The sequence below is a fragment of the Macaca fascicularis genome, chromosome 9, assembly GCF_037993035.2.
Source record: "Macaca fascicularis isolate 582-1 chromosome 9, T2T-MFA8v1.1".
NCBI lineage: Eukaryota > Metazoa > Chordata > Mammalia > Primates > Cercopithecidae > Macaca > Macaca fascicularis.
This window is the reverse complement of record NC_088383.1, coordinates 71,315,846-71,334,852: the sequence shown is the minus strand read 5'-3', so window position 1 is coordinate 71,334,852 and position 19,007 is coordinate 71,315,846. Positions and strand designations below refer to the sequence as shown.

The 19,007-nt window shown below is 54.4% G+C and overlaps 3 protein-coding genes across 32 annotated transcripts in view; 1 reads left to right on the top strand and 2 right to left on the bottom strand.

Annotated features, from left to right (window-relative positions):
• Positions 1-567: 567 nt before the first annotated feature.
• Positions 568-15,708, bottom strand: DUSP13B (dual specificity phosphatase 13B). Of its 21 annotated transcripts, none has more exons than XR_012417765.1 (8): positions 15,532-15,708; positions 14,515-14,732; positions 11,503-11,710; positions 9,751-9,954; positions 8,011-8,109; positions 3,835-4,008; positions 1,701-1,921; positions 568-1,010 (listed from the first exon to the last, which is right to left on the bottom strand). XR_012417765.1 is itself a non-coding variant. In XM_045400034.3 (8 exons), the coding sequence occupies exons 3-8, from the start codon at positions 11,587-11,589 to the stop codon at positions 808-810; spliced, it is 1,086 nt and encodes a 361-aa protein (XP_045255969.2). In that variant the 5' UTR covers positions 11,590-11,710; positions 14,515-14,732; positions 15,361-15,708; the 3' UTR covers positions 568-807. The 21 variants fall into 21 exon arrangements, 19 of the variants coding, with proteins under 19 accessions (XP_045255969.2, XP_073857825.1, XP_073857822.1 ...); XM_045400034.3 differs by having other exon boundaries at positions 3,835-4,110; positions 8,015-8,109; positions 15,361-15,708; XM_074001724.1 differs by having other exon boundaries at positions 8,015-8,109; positions 15,361-15,708.
• Positions 15,709-15,855: 147 nt separating this feature from the next.
• Positions 15,856-19,007, top strand: part of SAMD8 (sterile alpha motif domain containing 8) — a 73,419-nt gene continuing 70,267 nt past the window's right edge. For 4 of the 10 annotated variants that reach the window (XR_012417760.1, XM_005565416.4, XM_065520861.2 and 1 more), the window contains exon 1: positions 18,159-18,264. The gene's annotated coding sequence lies outside the window, so the exon portion shown is untranslated. Of the gene's footprint in view, positions 15,935-18,158; positions 18,474-19,007 lie in introns of those variants that run through there. The other 6 variants (XR_012417763.1, XM_015456137.4, XR_012417762.1 and 3 more) reach the window with 3 other exon arrangements.
• LOC135964897 (uncharacterized) overlaps positions 17,522-19,007 on the bottom strand; it is a 34,066-nt gene continuing 32,580 nt past the window's right edge. Inside the window, exons 2-3 of the mRNA XM_065520028.2 lie at positions 17,870-18,733; positions 17,522-17,653 (exon numbers count right to left, since the gene is read on the bottom strand). Coding sequence (XP_065376100.1) covers positions 17,627-17,653; positions 17,870-18,733 — 891 coding nt within the window. The 3' untranslated portion in view covers positions 17,522-17,626. The remainder of the gene's footprint in view (positions 17,654-17,869; positions 18,734-19,007) is intronic.

Below are 19,007 nucleotides of genomic sequence, written 5' to 3'. Positions count from 1 at the left end.
GGGAGGGGGGGGCCTTTCTTTATTGTTTTATTTTATGTTGTGCTAAGATAAGAACCAAGAAACTCAGAGCTGTTTTGTTCCATCATATAACTGTTCTTTGCCTAGTATTTCTGGTATGTCTCCTTCCCAATCCCATCATCCTCTTGTTTAATGCTTTAATTTGTTAGGTGTCTAATTTTAAGCAGTCCATTTTTGAAAGCAGAGTGTCAGTGAAAAGACTGACTGGTTTCAAGAGATGCTACTTGTGCACAGTGACTTTTGATATTCAGCCTTGGGTAGGATGGGCATGGAGAGAATGGTGATGCATTGAACTTGGGTCTTCATCAGACAACCTAACTCCTGGGTGAGGATATGAGGAGGACAAGATGAGGACGAGGTCATCTAATCCTCACACTTGTACCCCCACTCCTTCCTCCTGCACCCAAGGCAGATATCACAAATTATTCCCACCTGTCCTCCTCCCCAAGGCTGCCATCCCACTGAATCAGAGTTGGCGAGCCATCTGGAACCTTGTGACCATCCCGAGAGTAAGCCACGGCCCCACAGACCACCAAAAGATCGCCTGTCTTTATGATGATGAATATTTTATTATAGAGATGGACTGAACTCACTTTTGCATAAAGAATCTCTGGATTGGGTCAGGGAAATTCACCTGCTAAGAGGTCACCACCCAGCTATCCCTGCCTCTGCCTCAGCCCCCACTTGCTGTTTACATCTCAGGGTCACTAGGAACTGCAGAGCCTGCTGTCCCCAGGGCCAGGCTGGTGGGGTCAGGCCAAGGGTCAGGGATCCTGGCCGCCTGCCAGATCAGAGCCGCCCCGTCTCCCGCCCCAGTCGGTTGTCCAGAACCTGGAGCTGCCGGAGGAAGCCTGAGTTAGGGCAGATATTGCGGTGGGCCTGCACCGTCTGGATGGCCTCTACCAGCGTCATGTTCTCGTAGATCATGAGGAAGGCCAGGACAAGCGTGGCAGAGCGGCTTATCCCCATGGCACAGTGTACCAGCACGCGGCCTGTGGGGAGAACCGAGCTAACATCAGCTACCTGCCCTTGAACCACCCACCCCTTTGGGAAGAAGAGACACCCATGGCCATCCTCTACAGCATCCTGCAATACTGACACTGTCTACTCTGTCAAATGGGGCAACTGAAGCCCAGAGAGAGAAGGCTGGCTCAAAGTCACGTAGCAAGTTAGAGGCAGAGTTTAGGTTAGCAGCTGGGATTTCCTTCTTCAGGTCCAGGTGCTTCCTCAGGCATTCTTTGCAACTCTGGGCCAGGGGAAGGGGGTTTATTGAATTCCTCAGGTCCCTGGGTTTGCATCAGATTATAGGGGGTGTCCACCTACCTCCCCTGAGTTCTGCCATCTAGCCTGCCCCTGCAGCTCTATGCCAAGGACTCATCGTAGAGGAGCCTGCTCAAGAGCTTCGCTGGGTCCTATACCTTCTGTCCAGTGCCTGGCCTCTTATGGAGGGATGTGGTGATGCTGATGACTACATTGGATCTTAGTTATGTCCGTGATTGCTAGCCTCGAGGGTGTCCCTGAAGGCGACACTCACTGAATGGTAGTAGCTATTTGTCCCATGGAGTGGGAGGGTTGCTGAAAGGGGTTGTCTCTCTGGACTCCCACCTACCAGGGCTACTGGAAAAATGGAGAGTCCTAAAGCGCACCCTCCACCCTCCACCATGCCAGACCCAGAAGTGCACCTTGGGGAATACTGAGGGCAGCTCGGATGTATCGAGCAACAGGCAGAAAGTAGACACTGAGGTCAAAGAAGGGGTTGTCATCTGCCTCGATGCCATAGTACTCCAGGGACATTCCACGGTAGAACTTGGCACCTGTGTCCACCTGGAACTTGCCCGCAGCAGCATTCACAACGTGGGTGATTCCCAGCTGGGTCAGCTTGCTCTTGTCCCGGGCTGCGTACCTGGAGGGGAGGGCACAAGGGGTTAGGAGGGTGGCGGTAGATCTCACTGTGGCAGCTCTGGCTGGGTTGAAGTCTGCAAACACCCCTGCCCACCACCCACCAAGGGAAGAGACAAGAGCCTGCAAATTGGCCCAGGGTGAAGGGGCTCCTCCAGTTGGAGTTTAAGACTCCTTTTCATGCTGGGTGCAGTGGCTCATTCCTATAAATCCAGCACTTAGGGAGACTGAGGTGGGTGGATCACTTGAGGTCAGGAGTTTGAGACCAGCCTGGCCAACATGGTGACACCCCAACTCTACTAAAAACACAAAAATTAGCCAGGCGTGGTGGTGGGCGCCTGTAGTCCCAGCTGCTCAGAAGGCTGAGTCAGGAGAATCACTTAAACCCAGGAGGCGGAGATTGCAGTGAGCCAAGATTGCGCCACTGCACTCCAGCCTGAGCAACAGAGCTAGACTCCATCTCAAAAAAAAAAAAAAAAAAAAAAAAGACTCCTTTTCAGGAAGGCACTGTGGCTCATGCCTATAATCCCAACACTTTGGGAGACCAAGGCAAGAGGATTCATCGAGTTCAGGAGTTCGAGACCAGCCTGGGCAACATGGCAAAACCTTCTCTCTACAAACAATACAAAAATATAGCCAGGCATGGTGGCATATGCCAGTAGTCCCAGCTACTTGGGAGGCTGAGGTGGGAGAATCACCTGAGCCTGGGAGGTTGAGGCTGCAGTGAGTGAAGATTGCACTACTATACTCCAGCCTGGGTGGCAGAGTGAGACTCCACCTCAAAAAAAAGAAAAATTCGCTAGGTGTGGTGGTGCACACCTGTATTCCCAGCTACTTGAGAGGCTGAGGCAGGAGAACTGCTGAGCCTAGGAATTTGAGGTTGCAGTGAATGATGATAATCCCTGCACTCCAGCCTAAGCAACAAAGAGAGACCTTGTCTCTAAATAAATAAATAAAAATTTTAAGATGAAATATTACTAGGATCATTGTTCATAATAGTCAAAAAGTGGAAACAATTCAAATGTCCATATTCAGTAAAATGGATAAACTGTGGCATAATCATATAATGAAATCTCCAGCAGTGAAAATATGAATGAACTGCAGATACACATAACAACGTGGGTGACTCACAAATTTGAGCAAAAGATGCCAGGCACAAAACACACACAATATGATTCCACTCATATAATTTTAAACAGCAGGTGAAACTGACTACACTGTTTAGGTATATAGGTGGTAAAACTTTAAAGAAAAACAGGGAAATAATTAATTCAACAGACAGTGATTAACCACAGAGAATAGAAAAGTTATAATGAGAAAGATTCAGTAGGGGCTTCTGGGAGACAAGTAATATCCTTTTTCTTCACTGGGTGATGAAGCTGTTCATACATGCTCTGTGCACATTTCTTTTTTCCTTTTTTTTTCTTTTTTGACACAGAGTCTCGCTCTTATTGCCCAGGCTGGAATGCAATGGTGCGATCTCAGCTCACTGCAACCTCCGCCTCTCGGATTCAAGTGATTCTCCTGCCTCAGCCTCCTGAGTAGCTGCGATTACAGGTCTCCACCACCATGCCTGGCTAATTTTTTGTATTTTTAGTAGAGATGAGGTTTCACAATGTTGGCCAGGCTGGTCTCGAACTCCTGACCTCAAGTGATCCACCTGTCTCGGCCTCCCAAAGTGCTGGGATTACAGGCATGAGCCACCGCACCCGGCCCTGTGCCCTTTTCTTATGTGCATTCTAGTTCCACAGTTAAAAGCAGTAATAATATAAAAGGAAAGAAAAATAGGGAAAGATACGGTGGGAGGTAAGGGTGCCACCTCTGCCCGGGAGGGCTCTGGGAGAGGCTCATGCCCTCATTCCCGTGTGAACCTCACACCTTTCTGCCACCCCCACTCCTAATGTGGGTCTTACTCACGCATCTCCCAGGAAGAGGCTGGGCCAGACCTCGTCGATGTGGTTCAGCATGGCAGCCTGACGGACCCACAGCAAACGCTGTAGCGAAGCCAACGTGGGCGGCTGGTAGGGGGATGCCCGGACTGCCCCGTGGATCTTGGGCCTCCGGAGGTCCTGCTTCTGCAGGGAGTCCATCCTGGAACAGAGTGGACACCGCAGTGGCTGGAGGCAGGCTCCTGGAGGGTGGATCCAGCTGATGGGGAAGCCCATGGTGCAGTACCCAGGTGCCACGGGGATGCTGCGGGAAGGGCCTCAGCTATTTCACATGAGGTATTAACAAGCTCAGCTGGGGCTTGGGCCTAGAACCCTTCCCTAGGGAACAAGGGAATCAATCTTTTGTCACTGCTATGGAGCTGGGCAGACCTCTCTCCTGCCCTCTGCTGAGCTGCAGCTGTATGAAGCTTTGGCCAAGGGGCCCTTGGAGTTCCCTATTTGTGGCACTAGTCAGTGCAGATCTCACCCCTAAGTCAGCTTGGACTTTGTAGGGATGAAAGCTGTGGCTTTCAGGGCACAGATGGCTGTGGCTCTCAGGGGACCCCCCGCCCCACCAACCTAGGCAGCTGTCAGGCAAGGCGGAAGTGAAGACCCAGGTGTCCTCCTCATCCCCCACTGTGACCTCTCAAGCCCCCTCACCTGCTACTTCCAGTACTCATCCTCAGACCCCTGTCCCCTCCCACTTTCAGGGACTCGGAGATCAGAGCCCATCTCCAGGTAAGAGGCCAGGGCTGTGAACTGGTATTTGTTAGCATCTCCACATGGAATGAGCTAATGCCTCTTAAAAGCCTGATGCCTCTGGCTGGGCACAGTGGCTCATGCCTGTAATCCCTGCATTTTGGGAGGCCGAGGCAGGCAGAACCCCTGAGGTCAGGAGTTCAAGACCAGCCCGGCCAACGTGGCAAAACCCTGTCTCTACCACAAATACAAAAATTAGCCAGGTGTGGTGGTCCACTCCTGTAGTCCCAGCTACTCGGGAGGCTAAGGCAGGAGAACCTCTTGAACCTGTGAGGCAGAGGTTGCAGTGAGCCGAGATCACACCACTGCACTCCAGCCTGGGCGACAGAGTGAGACTCCGTCTCAACGACAAAAAACCTGATGTCTCACTCATGGGATGTCGGTTCCTATTTTACCCAGGAGGAAGCTAAAGCTCAGAATGTTTTAAAAGTGACGCCCAAAGCCATACGGCTCATAAGTAGCAAGGCTGGGGTTTTAGTCCGTCCCCAAGCCTTTCAGTTACCATCTTTGGGGCCTCCAGAGAGTGGTCACTAACCCCCCTTTTTTCTCAAGGGGGCCTGGTGCTGCTGAACCACACACCTGCCTATAGGCCCCGGGTTTTCCTCCTTACCCCCACGACTCAGGCCAGCGCTGGATATCAGGCCCCACCCGGGTCAGGTGGCTTGTTTCAGGCATCTGCTGGCTGAAGGAGTCAGGGACCCTGCGGAGCTGGATTTTCAGCGGCACCAGAATATGGGCCTGGTGCCGTGTTGGAGAGGGGGACCTGTCTTTGCTAACTGCCCCTGATCCCCTGGACCAGTGACTAGGGAAGGTGCATACTGGGAAGAACATCTTTTCCCTTTGGTAGGCAGTGCCAGGACCAGAAAGAGAAACGGGCACCCAGGAGGCTTCCGGCTTGGCCAGGCTCACCCAGTGGGAGGCTGTCGGGCAAGGCGGAAGTGAAGACCCAGGTGTCCTCCTCATCCCCCACTGTGACCTCTCCAGGCGGCTGAGTGGCCTGCCACCTACCTGGGGCATGGTCTGGGGCCAGGAATGGGGGAGTGGGTGCAGGGGCAGGACTCTGCCTGAGTGGAACAAGGCTGGGCAGGTTCCGCCCAGAACACAAACACTGTGAAGCGGCTAGAATTCCAGGTGCTGGCTGGGGCGCCCATGGGGGTGGGGTCTGAGAGCTGACTGAGGCCTTGTGGACTGCGGTGGGCTCTCCAGTCCCTCTAAACGCCCAGGTCTCCTCTCTGCTTGGTATCTCTTTGGGATTGAAGACCCTTGGTTCCATAACCCCCCATGAAGATGGGAGGCTACCTGAAGAGGTGGGAAGAGAACTTCTGAGGCAGCGAGGAGAGCCTGGCTTCCCCGGGACTCTGCCATGACTTTCTGTGGTCACAAGCAAGTCTTTGCCCTGATCTGGACCACAGTTTATCTTCCCCTGCTAGGGATACTGAACTTAACTTTCAGGATGCTCTGGGCGTCTGACCCGAGAATGACAGAGGAGGGTCTGGATGTGCGGTCACTGCAGGGCAGAGGGCAGTGTAGTGTGGTGGAGTGGGGGAAGCCCTCAGGCCCCAGGGGAGTCCAACAGCCACACTGGTCTGGAGCCATCAGGTAGGGAGATGGGGCTTTGGGAAGTGGGACGGGCACCAGACTCAGGCCTGCGGAGCTTGGCATGGGGTGAGGCTGCCCCCCTGTGGCCAATGGGTGTCTCGCAGCCCAGCCGTGCCAGGGAGCAGGCAGCCAAGCCCCACCCCCAGGAGGCTCCAGAGGGGTGAAGGATTTGGGGGCTGGTAGGCCACAGTGCGTGCCTCTTCCTCCGAGGGGACCTAGGCCCAGGTCTGAAGAACGGGGCTCTCCCCTGGACTTAGCGCTACTCCTGGTCAGGCTCCACCTAATGCCTCGCTCCCAATGCTCAGGGTGTTGCCCCGCCTGGCCACTCTAACCCACTGGGACCCAGCCCAGCCCCTGTCAGAGTCAGGCCCAGACACCCGCCCAGGGACTCGTCCTTTAAGCCCCAGGCCCTCCCAGGGAGGGGAAGTCGGTGGTTGTGGCAGCTCCGCCGGTTTCTGAGACCCGAAACGGTCTTCGGAGGGCCCCACCTGACATTACCTTCCATGTCTCCTTGGCCCCAGCCAGGTGAGGCACAGGCCCAATGTCCAGCAGGGCCAGGGCCTGACCGGGCTCCCCTCCCACTCCCTGCAGCCCTCCTTCTCTCCCTGGTCTCGTGCTCCTCTTCTCCCCCTTCCTGCCTCCCCCGCTCAGCAGAGCAGCTGCCTCTGTAGGCAGGGCTTTTCCTGGCCTGCTCCTGTGCTGCTGCTGGTTGCAAGTCCATGCACTTGTTTTCTGTCTTTGCATCTCTCCTCCCTGGGTAGCTCCCCCATTTGCCTCTGTCTCCCATCCCCCCCCAGGAAGCTCATGTGCCTTTGCAGCCTCCCATGACACTGCTCTGCGTGCCCACGACATCAGGCAGAGGGACAGGCTTCCTTGGGGCAGGGGGCAGCTCTTTGCCATCCACCTCTCAGCTGCAGCTTCAGATGGTCCCCTGGACTTTCTTCCTGCCCATCCTTTCTGACTCCACTCCAGGGAGGCCAGACAGGAGTGTGGCCACAGGCCACGTGGGGCTGGAGATCTCAGGGCAGGACCAGTGAGGAGTGTGGGGAAGAAGGCCTGCAGAAGGGTGGTGGGTGTGGCGCCAGTGGGGAAGAGCTGTGGGTCTCTGCACTCAGCCTGCGGACCTTGGGGAGGGCAGACCTGGGCAGAATTCTCAGGTCTGGTAGTTGCATCTATGTGGTCTTTACTGAGCCAGTTTCTTCAGTGAGGATGCTGTGAGAATTCCATGTAATAATTAATGTAAAGCACCTCCCACAGGGTCTGTCTCATGGTAGATGCCCAATAAATGGTGCATCTTACTATTATTATCACTACTATAATTACTCTTACCCTTTCTAGCCCCAGCCATATCCTGGGTGGAGGGTAACTTCCCTACGGGACAGTGAGGTTTCTTCTCTGTCTCTGTATTTCTTAATGTTTCTTTCTCTGTCCAGCAATAATTGTTCTATTTAGCACTCATCAAGGATGTGTCAGACAGAGCTAGGCGCTTACATTTTCTCACTGAATCCTCACAGTGCCTTTATGGAACAGGCAATATTATCATCCCCATTTTACAGATGAAGAAACCGAGACTCAGAGAGGTTAAGCAACACATCCAGAGTCACACAGCCAATTGATGTGGGAGTCAGGATTCAAGCCCAGGTCTTTCTGACTTTACTATACTTTGTCTGCACCTTCATCTCTGACCCAGTCAGTTCTCTACCCAACCCAACCCCCACCCTTCCCCACACAGGCACAAGTGTCCTGGCCCTCATTACCCAGCATGCTCAGAGACCACACCCTACCCCCCCAAATTAGGGGCACTCACCCACCTGTGGGAATATCTGGCCCAGGCTGTGCACTTCTCTGACGGGCAGTTTGTGCTGCCGGCTTTCAGCTGCCTGTCTCCGCACACTTGATGCTGTTTCTATTTTTTGATTTGAGTTTAATTATAAAGCATGCTGTCTACTCCCCTCTTCCAGCCTCCCCTGCCACTCCCAACTTGTCCACTGGTTCCATGGCATGACCAGTGCCAAGCCTAGCCAGGCACCTTTCCCTCCAGGCCCAGGCCTCTGTCCCAGCACTGCTAAGAATCAAGGCAGCTCAGCCCAGGTCTGACTGTGGCATATTGTGTACATGTATGTTGACAGTAGGAGAAGGAAGATCAAATAAAGCATTTTAAAAGGTCTCTTGGCCGGCGAAAGTGGCTAACGTCTATAATTCCGACACTTTGGGAGGCTGAGGTGGGAGGATTGCTTGAGTCCAGGAGTTCGAGACCAGTCTAGGCAATATGGCCAGACCCTGTCTCTACTAAAAATACAAAAAATTAGCCAGTTGGGCCAGTCGCGGTGGCTCATGCCTGTAATCCCAGCACTTTGGGAGGCCAAGGTGGGTGGATCACCTGAGGTTGGGAGTTCGAGAACAGTCTGACCAACATGGAGAAAACCTGTCTCTACTAAAAACAAAATTAGCTGGCATGGTGGCGCATGCCTGTAATCCCAGCTACTCGGGAGCCTGAGGCAGGAGAATCACTTGAACCCAGGAGGCGGGGGTTGCGGTGAGGTGAGATCACGCCATTGCACTTTAGCCTGGGCAACAAGAGCGAGACTCCATCTCAAAAATAAAAAATAAAAAAAATTAGCTGCTTGTGGTGGCACATGCTTGTAGTCCCATCTATTCAGGAAGCTCAGGTGGGAGAATCACCTGAGCCCAGGAAGTCAAGGCTGCAGTGAGCCCTAATCCCTGACTATGCCACTGCACTCCAGGCTACGCAACTGGAGTGAGACCCTCTCCCTTGGCCTTCAAGGGTATTATGGAAGAAGGGCAGAAAGTTCAAGCTGGAAAGATGTTCTGTGGAGGAGGACAGTGAAGAGACTAGCCAAAAATCACATGTAAACTGGTGGCATTGCCAACAGCAGAACCCAGGTCCAGGGGCCCTCAGTTAGGGGCCAAGGCTGATGGGACAGGTCCAGGATAAAGACCTAGAAGACTCAGGCTGAGGGAAGCGGCGCAGGCCCACACACAGACACAGGTGTAGAGCAGGTCTTCAGACAGCCCTGGGCTGCAGGCAGAAGCAATGTGTCCAGGGCCACTCCTACCCTCTGCCAAGCTCCTCCCCCAACCCAAAAGGCAGGGATACCCAGGCCCCGCTGTCCCCTGAGGCCAGAGAGATGGTCTTTTAGGTCTCTCCTCTGCTAACTGTGGTCAGCTGGGACCTTCAATTGGGCCCATTAGGAACCTTCTCTGTCATCCACAGACCTTTGTCATACACCCATACCTTGATACTATTCTCCCACTTGCACTCCCAGATGATGGGGACAGGGCACACCCATGCCTGCAGCCACACCTGCGCTGGGGCTCTGAGGTCTGAGCTTCAGGGAGCTAAGGCTCAGCCCCTCCTGGGGCTCCCTGAACCCTGAGGGGAGCTGCTGGAGGCAGCTGTGGCCAACAGCTATCACAAATACCTGAAACCCCCTTCCTCTCTCCTGCCCTCCCTACTTTCCCAGGGAACCTGGGATCCCTGGCCAAGACGCCTGAGGGCTTAGCTGAGAGGGGAGCCCACTCCCACCTGTGGAGGCCAAAGACAGTGGTGGAGAGGGGGTGCAGGCGCCAGGAGGAGCCGGATGGAGTAGCAGGCTCTAGGGCGGACTCCACGCTGGGCTCCCACCATCTTCTGTGTGTCCGCCTGGGCCAGAGCCTCCAGCAGCACCAGAAGGACCAGTGCCAGGGTGGCAAATTGGCAGAGCCCCATGGCAGGGAGTAAGGACCAGCTCTGGAAGAGAGATGAGCTCTGTGTTACAGGCAGGTGAACCAAGGCCCAGGCTGGCTGGGACTTGTTGAGGCAGGGGTAAGAGCTGTCACCTAAACCTGCTTCTACCTTAAGCCCTGTGCATAAGGTCAATGAGTGCAGCTGCTGGGAGAGATGAGGAGGTAGATTTGATATCCATGGCTTAGGGACAGAGATGACCTCTCCCCATCGGCCCCTTATCTTTCAGAGTCCCCAGACCCAGAGCTGCTGTGTACGGCTGCACAGGCTGCACACTGCATAACTCCTGGGGCCTCCAGTTGCACAGTTTGGTGGATGACACCTCCATGAATTGTGCAATGCTATACCCCTGCCTATCCAACTCCCCCAAAGTCAGTTGCCTGATGGGAAAGATGCTGAGGTCAGAGGTCAGGGAGCCTAAGGCCCCAGGCTGAGGGAGAGGGGTGACTGGGCATGGTCTGAGATCTGCTGCTCTGCCAGGTTCCGGGGTCCTGTCTAGAGGAGAGAGAGCAAGCTGGGAATTTGCCATTCCACGGGAAACATGCCCCCTTCAGACCTTCTACCCATAGAGCTCCATGCCACAGCTTGGCGGCAGGCCAATCTCAAGCCCAGCTATAACCCAAAGTTTCTTATCACGCTCACCCCCAAACTCTAAACTTAGCCCTTGATCCTTCCCTAATTCTCCTCCCCAAGATGCTCATCCTCCAGCCAGCCCGTGGGAAGGGGTCAATGCTGCTGAAGGGCCTCCCTTCTGGTTGGGCTGGCTATGCCTTCAGAGATAGGAACCACTCTTAGGGGTGGGAGACAGGGAGAGAGTCAGGCCCTGCCCTGGGAGGCTTCTGGGAGGAAAAAACTGCTGCTGTTCCAGCTCCCAAGCATGCCCAGGCCAGTCACCCACCCCCAAATGGCAGCCTGTCTGTGGCGTGGGGTGGTGGGGACAGCCAAAGACAGGGTTGAGGCGAGACAGGGAAGGAGTTGTAGGGGAAGCAGAGGTGGAGGCAGGCCCTGCTGGGTGGGGAGCCGCCGTGGAGGCCGGGCCTTAGCTCACTGATGAGAATTAGCTAAGTCTGGAAGGTTTTCTCTGCGGCATTGTACCTGGGGTCCAGACCTAGGGGGAAGGGGATGTGGAGGTTCAGGAGGGTCCAGGCTGGCTATGCAGATGCCTCGGTGAGATGTAGGGGAGCCCCCACAAGCTTTCAGCTGAGGCAGGGCAGGTTGGCCTCAAGACCAGGTAGGAAAGTCTCCCCTCTTCCATTTTACGCTTTCCACGCCCTCACATCCTAGTCCTCCTCTTCTCTTTGGGGTCTGAAAGATCCAGGTAGGGTGGGGGAGGTGGGTTGGGGGTCCTACAGGAGAACTGCCTCGGCCGGGCCCTTGGGTGAGACCTTGGGTAGGTGAAGGGAACCCAGCAGTTTGGGGAGAGGGCCAGGCCCCGTTTAATCCTCACTTCCAGCCACATGCAGCCCTGCCAACCAATCCTGCAAGAACCCAATCCTATGTCCACAGAGACAACTTCCTGCCAACCACATCCAGCTTCGCCCCCCGAGGCCTCACCTGGCCCCTCAGCTCTGGCCGGCACCCCGCAGTTGCTGGTCCAGCCTGCAGAGCTGGTGCAGGAAGCCTCGGTTGGGGAAGACCCATCGGTGCTGCCTCACGGTGATCACCGCCTGGCGCAGGGACAGCCGCTGGTGCAGCATGAGGTAGGCCAGGACTAGCGTGGCGGAGCGGCTCACGCCCACCACACAGTGCACCAGGACCTTGGCTGAGGAAGACATCCTGGTGAAAAACCCTTTCCCACCAGCCGGCCCACCCACGGGCTGGGATGGGAACCCAAGTTCCTTTCCTACCCTGCCTTGGGTATACTTTGTGATCCTGAGCAAGTCACTCAGCCTTTATGAACCTCAGTTCCCTGATCGGTAAAATGGGTAGATCAATACCTGTTCTGCCTGCCTTTGGGATAGGGTCCGAATTTTTTTTTCTTTTCTTTCTTTCCTTTCTTTTAAATTTATTTTTTAGAGGCCGGGCGCGGTGGCTCAAGCCTGTAATCCCAGCACTTTGGGAGGCCAAGACGGGCGGATCACAAGGTCAGGAAATCGAGACCATCCTGGCTAACACGGTGAAACCCCGTCTCTACTAAAAATACAAAAAACTAGCCGGGCGAGGTGGCGGGAGCCTGTAGTCCCAGCTACTCGGGAGGCTGAGGCAGGAGAATGGCGTAAACCCGGGAGGCGGAGCTTGCAGTGAGCTGAGATCCGGCCACTGCACTCCAGCCTGGGTGACAGAGCGAGACTCCGTCTCAAAAAAAAAAAAAAAAAAAAAAAAATTTATTTTTTATTTTTATTTATTTTTTATTTTTATTTATTTTTTTTTTTTTGAGACGGAGTCTCACTCTGTCGCCCAGGCTGGAGTGCAGTGGCGCGATCTCAACTCACTGCAAGCTCCGCCTCCCGGGTTTACGCCATTCTCCTGCCTCAGCCTCCCGACTAGCTGCGACTACAGGCACCTGCCACCAGGCCTGGCTAATTTTTTTGTATGTTTTAGTAAACACAGGGTTTCACCGCGTTAGCCAGGATGGTCTCGATCTCCTGATCTCGTGATCCGCCCGTCTTGGCCTCCCAAAGTGCTGGGATTACAGGCTTGAGCCACTGCGCCCAGCCTTTTTTTTTTTTTTTTTTTGTAGAGACAAGGTCTCACTATGTTGCCCAGGCTGGTCTTGAACACCTGAACTTAAGTGATTCTCCCACCTTGGCCTCCCAAAGTGCTGGGATTACAGGTGTGAGCCACCTCTCCTGGCCTCCTAACCTTTTTAACATAGCTTGTTAAGACCCTTCAAGAGCTGGCCCCTGTTGCCTCATCTTAGACTGTCCCTCCCCCACCTTCAGCTCGAGGAAAAATGGAGGAACTTGCAGTTCCTTGAGGCTGCCATGTTTTCTGACCTCCAGCCTTAACCACATGCTATTCCAAATACCTGCAAATTGTTTCCCCTGGTCTCAGTCTGACTAACTTCTACTACTCATCCACCAGGTTTCGGCTGAGACATGGCTTCCTCCACAGGCTTTCTTGACCGCTCAAAGTATTGCTTGAATCACAGAGCAGCTCATCTTTTTTGCATATGACCCATGAATACTTTTGTAGAGGGAAGTCCCCCCATCTTACTGATCCTCTAGGCTCAGCACCCCCGCCGTGTGCTCCCAGAGCCCTCCACACTGGCCCACTCTTATGCGTAGCTCTGACTATACTATTCACAATTTGGCTGTCTTTCCACCAGTTCCAAGAGGGCAAGGACCCTGCTTCTTAAAGTCTGGATTCCCAGTATTTATTTAGCTCAGTGCCAGGCACATAGTGGATACTCAGTAAATAGCTGGTGAATGAATGGACAAAGAACAAAAGAATGTCAAAGTGCTTTGGATACTAAAAAGTCATGTGAGCTGTAATCTTGTCATTCTTGTCACATAGATGAGGAAACTGAAGTCCAGAGAGGGACACTGGCTTGCCCAGGGTCACATAGTGAGGGACACAGCTGTCTTCTAGGATGGTCACAAAGCCAGGACACCAGCCTCCCTGGACTCCTATGCTGTATCCTGAGTATTTGAGATACATTTCTTTCTAGTTAAAAGTACTTTGAGGGGCGGGTGCGGTGGCTCATGCCTGTAATCCCAGCACTTTGGGAGGCCGAGGCAGACAGATCACTTGAGGTCAGGAGTTCAAGACCAGCCTCGCTAACATGGTGAAACCCTGTCTCTGCTAAAATACAAAAATTAGCTGGGTGTGATGGCAGATGCCTGTAGTCCCAGCTACTTGGGAGGCTGAGGCACGAGAATTGCTTGAAGCCGGGAGGCAGAGGTTGAACCCAGGAGATGGAGGGGCCAAGATCGTGCCACTGCACTCCAGCCTGGGTAGCACTGAGACTCTGTCTCAGAAAAAAAAAAGGAATAAAAGAAGTACTTTGGGGCAGACATCTAGGTACCAAATGGTGCTTTCCCAAAGCTGAGTGTTGCAGAGAAAGAGCTATTCTGCTGTTTGGGAGAAATGGCTTTCAGCCTTAGGGTTGCTCCTAACTCATGGCATGGCCTTGTATTCCAGGCCTCAGTTTCCCCATCTGGGAAGGAATAGGGTTTGATAAAATGCTGGAGCACTAAGCAAAGAACTTTTTTTCAGGGTGGGAGGGCAGATGGATTTCACCCTTTTGCCCAGGCTAGAGTGAAGTGGCATGATATCGGCTCACTGCAACCTCCCCCTGCCCCGTGTTCAAGCAATTCTCCTGCCTCAGTCTCCCGAGTAGTTGAGATTATAGGTGTGTGCCACCATGCCCAGCTAATATTTGTATTTTTAGTAGAGATGAGGTTTCACCGTGTTGGCCAGGCTGGTCTTGAACTCCTGACCTCAGATGATCCACCCACCTTGGCCTCCCAAAGTGCTAGGATTACAAGCATAAGCCACTGTGTCCGGCCTAAGCAGAGGATTTTTAAAAACCAGGGATGGGAGGGCACTGATGACTGAGAAGAAATGAGGCATCCTCCCCAGGAATGAGCAAGATGGGATACGGGCTTAGACCCCAAGTCCTACCCCCAGGCGTGTTGAGGGCACGGTGGATGAAGTCAGCCGCGGAGGAGAAGTAGGCACTGATGTCAAAATCAGGGAGGTCGTGGGCTGGCACCCCCAGGTAGCTCACACTGCTGCCGTAGAAGTCAGGGCCGCCCTGACAGTAGAGGCCCCCGTGGGCGGCGTTCAGCACGTGGGTGATGCCCAGCTTCCACAGCTCAAAGCGGTTGTTTGCTGTGGCCCTGGGGAGGGCAGGAAGGGCACTGGATAACAGCCAAGCCATGGGACCAGGAGGGAGGCTTTGCCTGGCCCCCTGCTGCAGAGGGACCGAGCCATCAGGGTCCAAAGAGAATCCAACCCCAGCAAGCTCCAAGTGGGGTCTGACTCCACAGCCCCATACCCAGAGCCCCACACTTTCTGGTGGCAGAACTGGTGGTATGCGTGTGTTGGGGGATCTTTAGACCCTCTCTGCTTCCTCAAGGCCTCTGCTCCTGCCTTGGCCAGGACAGGAAGGAAGGGATTGCTTCAGCCCTAGAACCTGGCTGCCCCTCCCTTCTTGCCTCATGTCCTCCCACGCACATCCGTCCTCTACCGGCTACCACCTAATACCTGCTTCTAGCCTACAAATGTTGAGAGGCAACACCTTCTCTGATTCACCTTCAGTCAGGCTTCTCCACCATCTGTATCCAGAGGAGGGAGGCTGGGTCCAGAAATAGGGGGCTCTCTGTCTACCTCATCTCATGCTGCAAATACTATTTCCCAGGCCTGTACCTCTACACTTGCCAGTTGTCCTGGAAATGTTTCCCAGGACTCCTGGGAGACTCCCTGCTTTCAGGCAGGCGAAGTCCCTGCTCCCCCTCGTGGCCATACCTGGTCACTGCACTGTCCTTGGCAGCCTGGGGTCCTGGAGAAGGTCCCTGGCCTGGGATGGTCAGAGCAGAGCTATTTCTCCTTGTTTCTACCCTCCTGTGTCTGGTAAAGCCACCAAGAACTGCCTCTCCTTGTCCCCACCCCCATGACCCTTGGCCAGCTATCACTCACGCATCTCCTATGAAAAGGTTGGGCCAAACTTCATCCACGCGGCTGCAAGAAGACTTCCCCGCCCTCAGGAGCTCCTCCAGCTCCAGGATGCTGGGGCAAGGCGTGGCTTTGTCCTCTCCCACCAGCTCTGGGAGCGAGGTCTCAGCCATGGGCCAGCCCGCCCACCCCTCTGCCTCTGCGGTCACTCCTCTCTGCCTCTCCAGTGTCATTTCTCCTTCCCAGAGATTGACAGGGACAGGTGGGACAGGAGCAAGTGACTCAGCAAGTCAAAGGGGCCTCTGGAGCAGACAAGACCTTTTCCTCCCTAAGCCTCCCCCCACCCCCAAACTCCGTGAGAACATGGAATCAGAGAGACCTCTGCAAGTCAGCTACCTCCCTGAACCTCAGTTTCTTCATCTGTAAAGTAAGGATAATCACACCTACCTCAGAGAATTTGAGGATTAAATGAAACAAAAGACGTGCTGGGTCTGATACATAGTAGGTACTTAGAAACGTCTGTGGAATTAGTAGATGTAGAGCCCTGCCTAAGGCTATTAGGTTATGAGGACTGAGTTAAAGTAGAGATCCAGGGTGCAGAGGAGGTGGCTGGTTCCAAGGATGAATGATAGAACTGAAAGAAGTGTACAGTCTAGGTGGGCCACAAATTGGGTAGGAGCTGGATTGGATGTCTGTTGGATGAGTCTCTGAATTATGGAGGTCAGGGACAGTTTTCTGAGTTGTAGAGTCAGAGAAATACGGATAAGAGACATGGAGAGCTTCATTTTTAAAGCGTGCCCACAAGATTCATGGGGGAAGGGGGAAAGTGTTTGTTTTTTGTATGTTTGTTTTTTTAGACAGGGTCTCACTCTGTCACCCAGGCTGGAGTACAGTGACATCTTGGCTCACTGCCACCACCACCTCCCGGGTTCAAGTGATTCTCCTGCTTTAGCCTCCTGAGTAGCTGGGATTACAGGCGTGTACCACCATGCCACACTAATTTTTGTGTTTTTAGTAGAGACGGGGTTTGTCAGCCGTGTTGGTCTGACTGGTCTTGAACTCCTACCTCAAGTGATCAGCCTGCCTCGGCCTCCCAAAGTACTGGGATTACAGGTGTGAGCCACCATGCCGGGCCAGTGGGGGAAGGTTTGAACAATGGTCCTGTAATGAACGTAGCTGACTTCTCAGAAGAGAAGGCTGAAGAGGGCCTTGTATGTCAAACGGGGAGAAGGGAGGTGAGTGTTGCCCTAGACTTTGAGAGCCAAAGGGGCCAACTGTCATCAGAAACATTTTGAGGGTGGGAGGGAGATTCCCCTGTCTATAAGGGCTTTGGGTCCCAAAATAGAAACTGAGAAAGGTCAACCTGTCCTTCTGCCAGAGCTGGCTATCAGCAAGAGATGAGATGTCTCGCCCTCTGTCATGTGACTTCTCAGCAGCCCTGATGGAGCTGGGAAGGGTATGGGCTGCAGTGGGGAGGTTCCCAGCTGTCCTTGGCCTTAAGACCAGTTTGAAGGGAAAGGCCACACCAGGGCATCCCATGGAAGCAGTCTACATTCATGTCCATCCCATTCAGAACCACTGAAGTCAGCCCGGCACTGTGTGGGGAGGCAAGGCCAAGGAGGGGTTCGTGTCCAGGTTACAGTTGGGTCTGGACTTGGTTTATGCCTATGCTAGACCTGGCTTGGGAGGAGACCTTCCCTCAGGGTGGCGCAGCATGGTGGAGGAAAATATAGGATCAGATGTTAGAGAGATTTGGGTTGGAATATCAGTTTGCAATATGTCAGGCAATGTGTTTCTTTACCTTTCTGTGCTATACGATCCCCCTTGCAGAGTTAGCACAAGGATTTTTATTTTTATTTTTTTTGAAATGGAGTTTCACACTTGTCGCCCAGGCTGGAGTGCAACGGCGTGATCTCGGCTCATTGCAACCTCCACCTCCCGGGTTCAAGCGATTCTCCTGCCTCAGCCTCCCGAGTAGCTGGGACTACAGGTATGCGCCACCACGCCCGGCTAATTTTTGTATTTTTAGTAGAGATGAAGTTTCACCATGCTGGCCAGGCTGGTCTCGAACTTCTGACTTCAGGTGATCCACCCGCCTCAGCCTCCCAAAGTGCTGGGATTACAGGCGTGAGCTTCTGCGCCTGGCCTTAGCACAAGGATTAAATGAGATGTTTATATGGCATTTGGCATAGACGCTGTCAAAGAGGAAGTGGGCAATAAATTATAACAATTATCATTGGTGGCTGGCTATTGGAGAAGAGGGGGCTCTCTCCAGAGGAATTAGGATTACCTCCTTCTAGGCCCTAACCCCTTTTACTGATTCCACAGGCCCCGCCCCCGCTCCGCTAGCCCCGCTTCCTACTCTCGCTTTGGCCCTCGGCATGACGCATGCGCCCTCTGGCTCCCCCGCGGCAGCTTCTCGGTTCTCCAGTCGGGCCCATCTGGAGCCTCGCGTCTTTTCCAGTGTGGGCCCCGCCCCCTGCCGGTAGAACCCCGTTCCCGGCCGGTAGGGCCTCGCCTCCCGAAGCAGTTCCGGTTCGGCTGTGAGCAGCTGCCGGCGCGGCGGTGACGGCGGCCGGGACGATGCCTGCGCGCAGCCGCCACCGCCCCCGCCTCCACTCCGGCTCCCCGCCCCGGGCTCCGCCCCCGCCGCTTGAGGCGCTGCACTCCGGCGAGGCGGGCAGGGCCCCGGACTCCGACGGCGGCTCGGACGCCGACTCGGAGGTGGGTCCGGGGAGCCCGACTCGGACCGCGGAGGTGAGCGGGAGCTGAGGCTGAGGAGAGGGTAGCTTGGGGGGCGCCTGCTGCCAAGGGTGAGTAGGGAGTCTGGGATGGAGCCGGGGGTTGCCGAGGGACCGCGACCCGGAGGGGCCCCGGGGAGACGGTTGAGGGAGCCGGGAGAGTCAGCTCTGGAATGGAATCTGAAGGAAATGGAGGTTGTCGAACCGAGGGCCTGAGGCTGAGGGGTAAGTGGAGGCCGAGGAACGAGAGGGAGGGGGCGGGAGGGGGAGGCTTGAAGAGCCCAGAGCTTGGGGGCTTTTGAAAGCTGCGCAGTGGGGGAAGAAGATCGAAGGGGTCCTGCGGGAATGTGGACCCGGAGGAAGAGATGCTCTGGGTTTGGCAGCGGGGGTGAAGAGTCAGAGGAGCAAGACCTGGGCCGGTGTTCCCTTCCCAGGACGAGGGAGGGCGATCGGGGCAGGGACTGGAGCCTCTTACCCGGGTGGGGCTGGTGGTAATGGAGGGCAGGATTTAGGTTTGATTAGAAGGAGGAGGGCTATTGGATGGGAAATTGTCTGGCCTCTAGGGGTGAGGGAGGCATTGAAAAAGAGAAGTGTGGTCAAGAAAGAAAAGGAGCCCTTGGGGATCTAATTTTGGGTTTTGGCATTTTTACAGGTGCCTTTTAAAACATCAAAGATCACTAGGGCAATGTACTTGGATTGTGGGACTTTCTCGTTCGTGCACAGTGGATCCTTTTAAGAATCTTGGGTGGAAGGGGCGGT

Coding starts and splice junctions, on each gene's coding strand:
- DUSP13B (XM_045400033.3), bottom strand. CDS start 15,680: ATGGCTGAGACCTCGCTCCCAGAGCTGGTGGGAGAGGACAAAGCCACG. Junction 1,922..3,834: donor AGCCTCTTCCTGGGAGATGC/GTGAGTAAGACC, acceptor CCTCCCCTCCAG/GTACGCAGCCCGGGACAAGA. Junction 1,011..1,700: donor TGCCCTCAGTATTCCCCAAG/GTGCACTTCTGG, acceptor TTCTCCCCACAG/GCCGCGTGCTGGTACACTGT.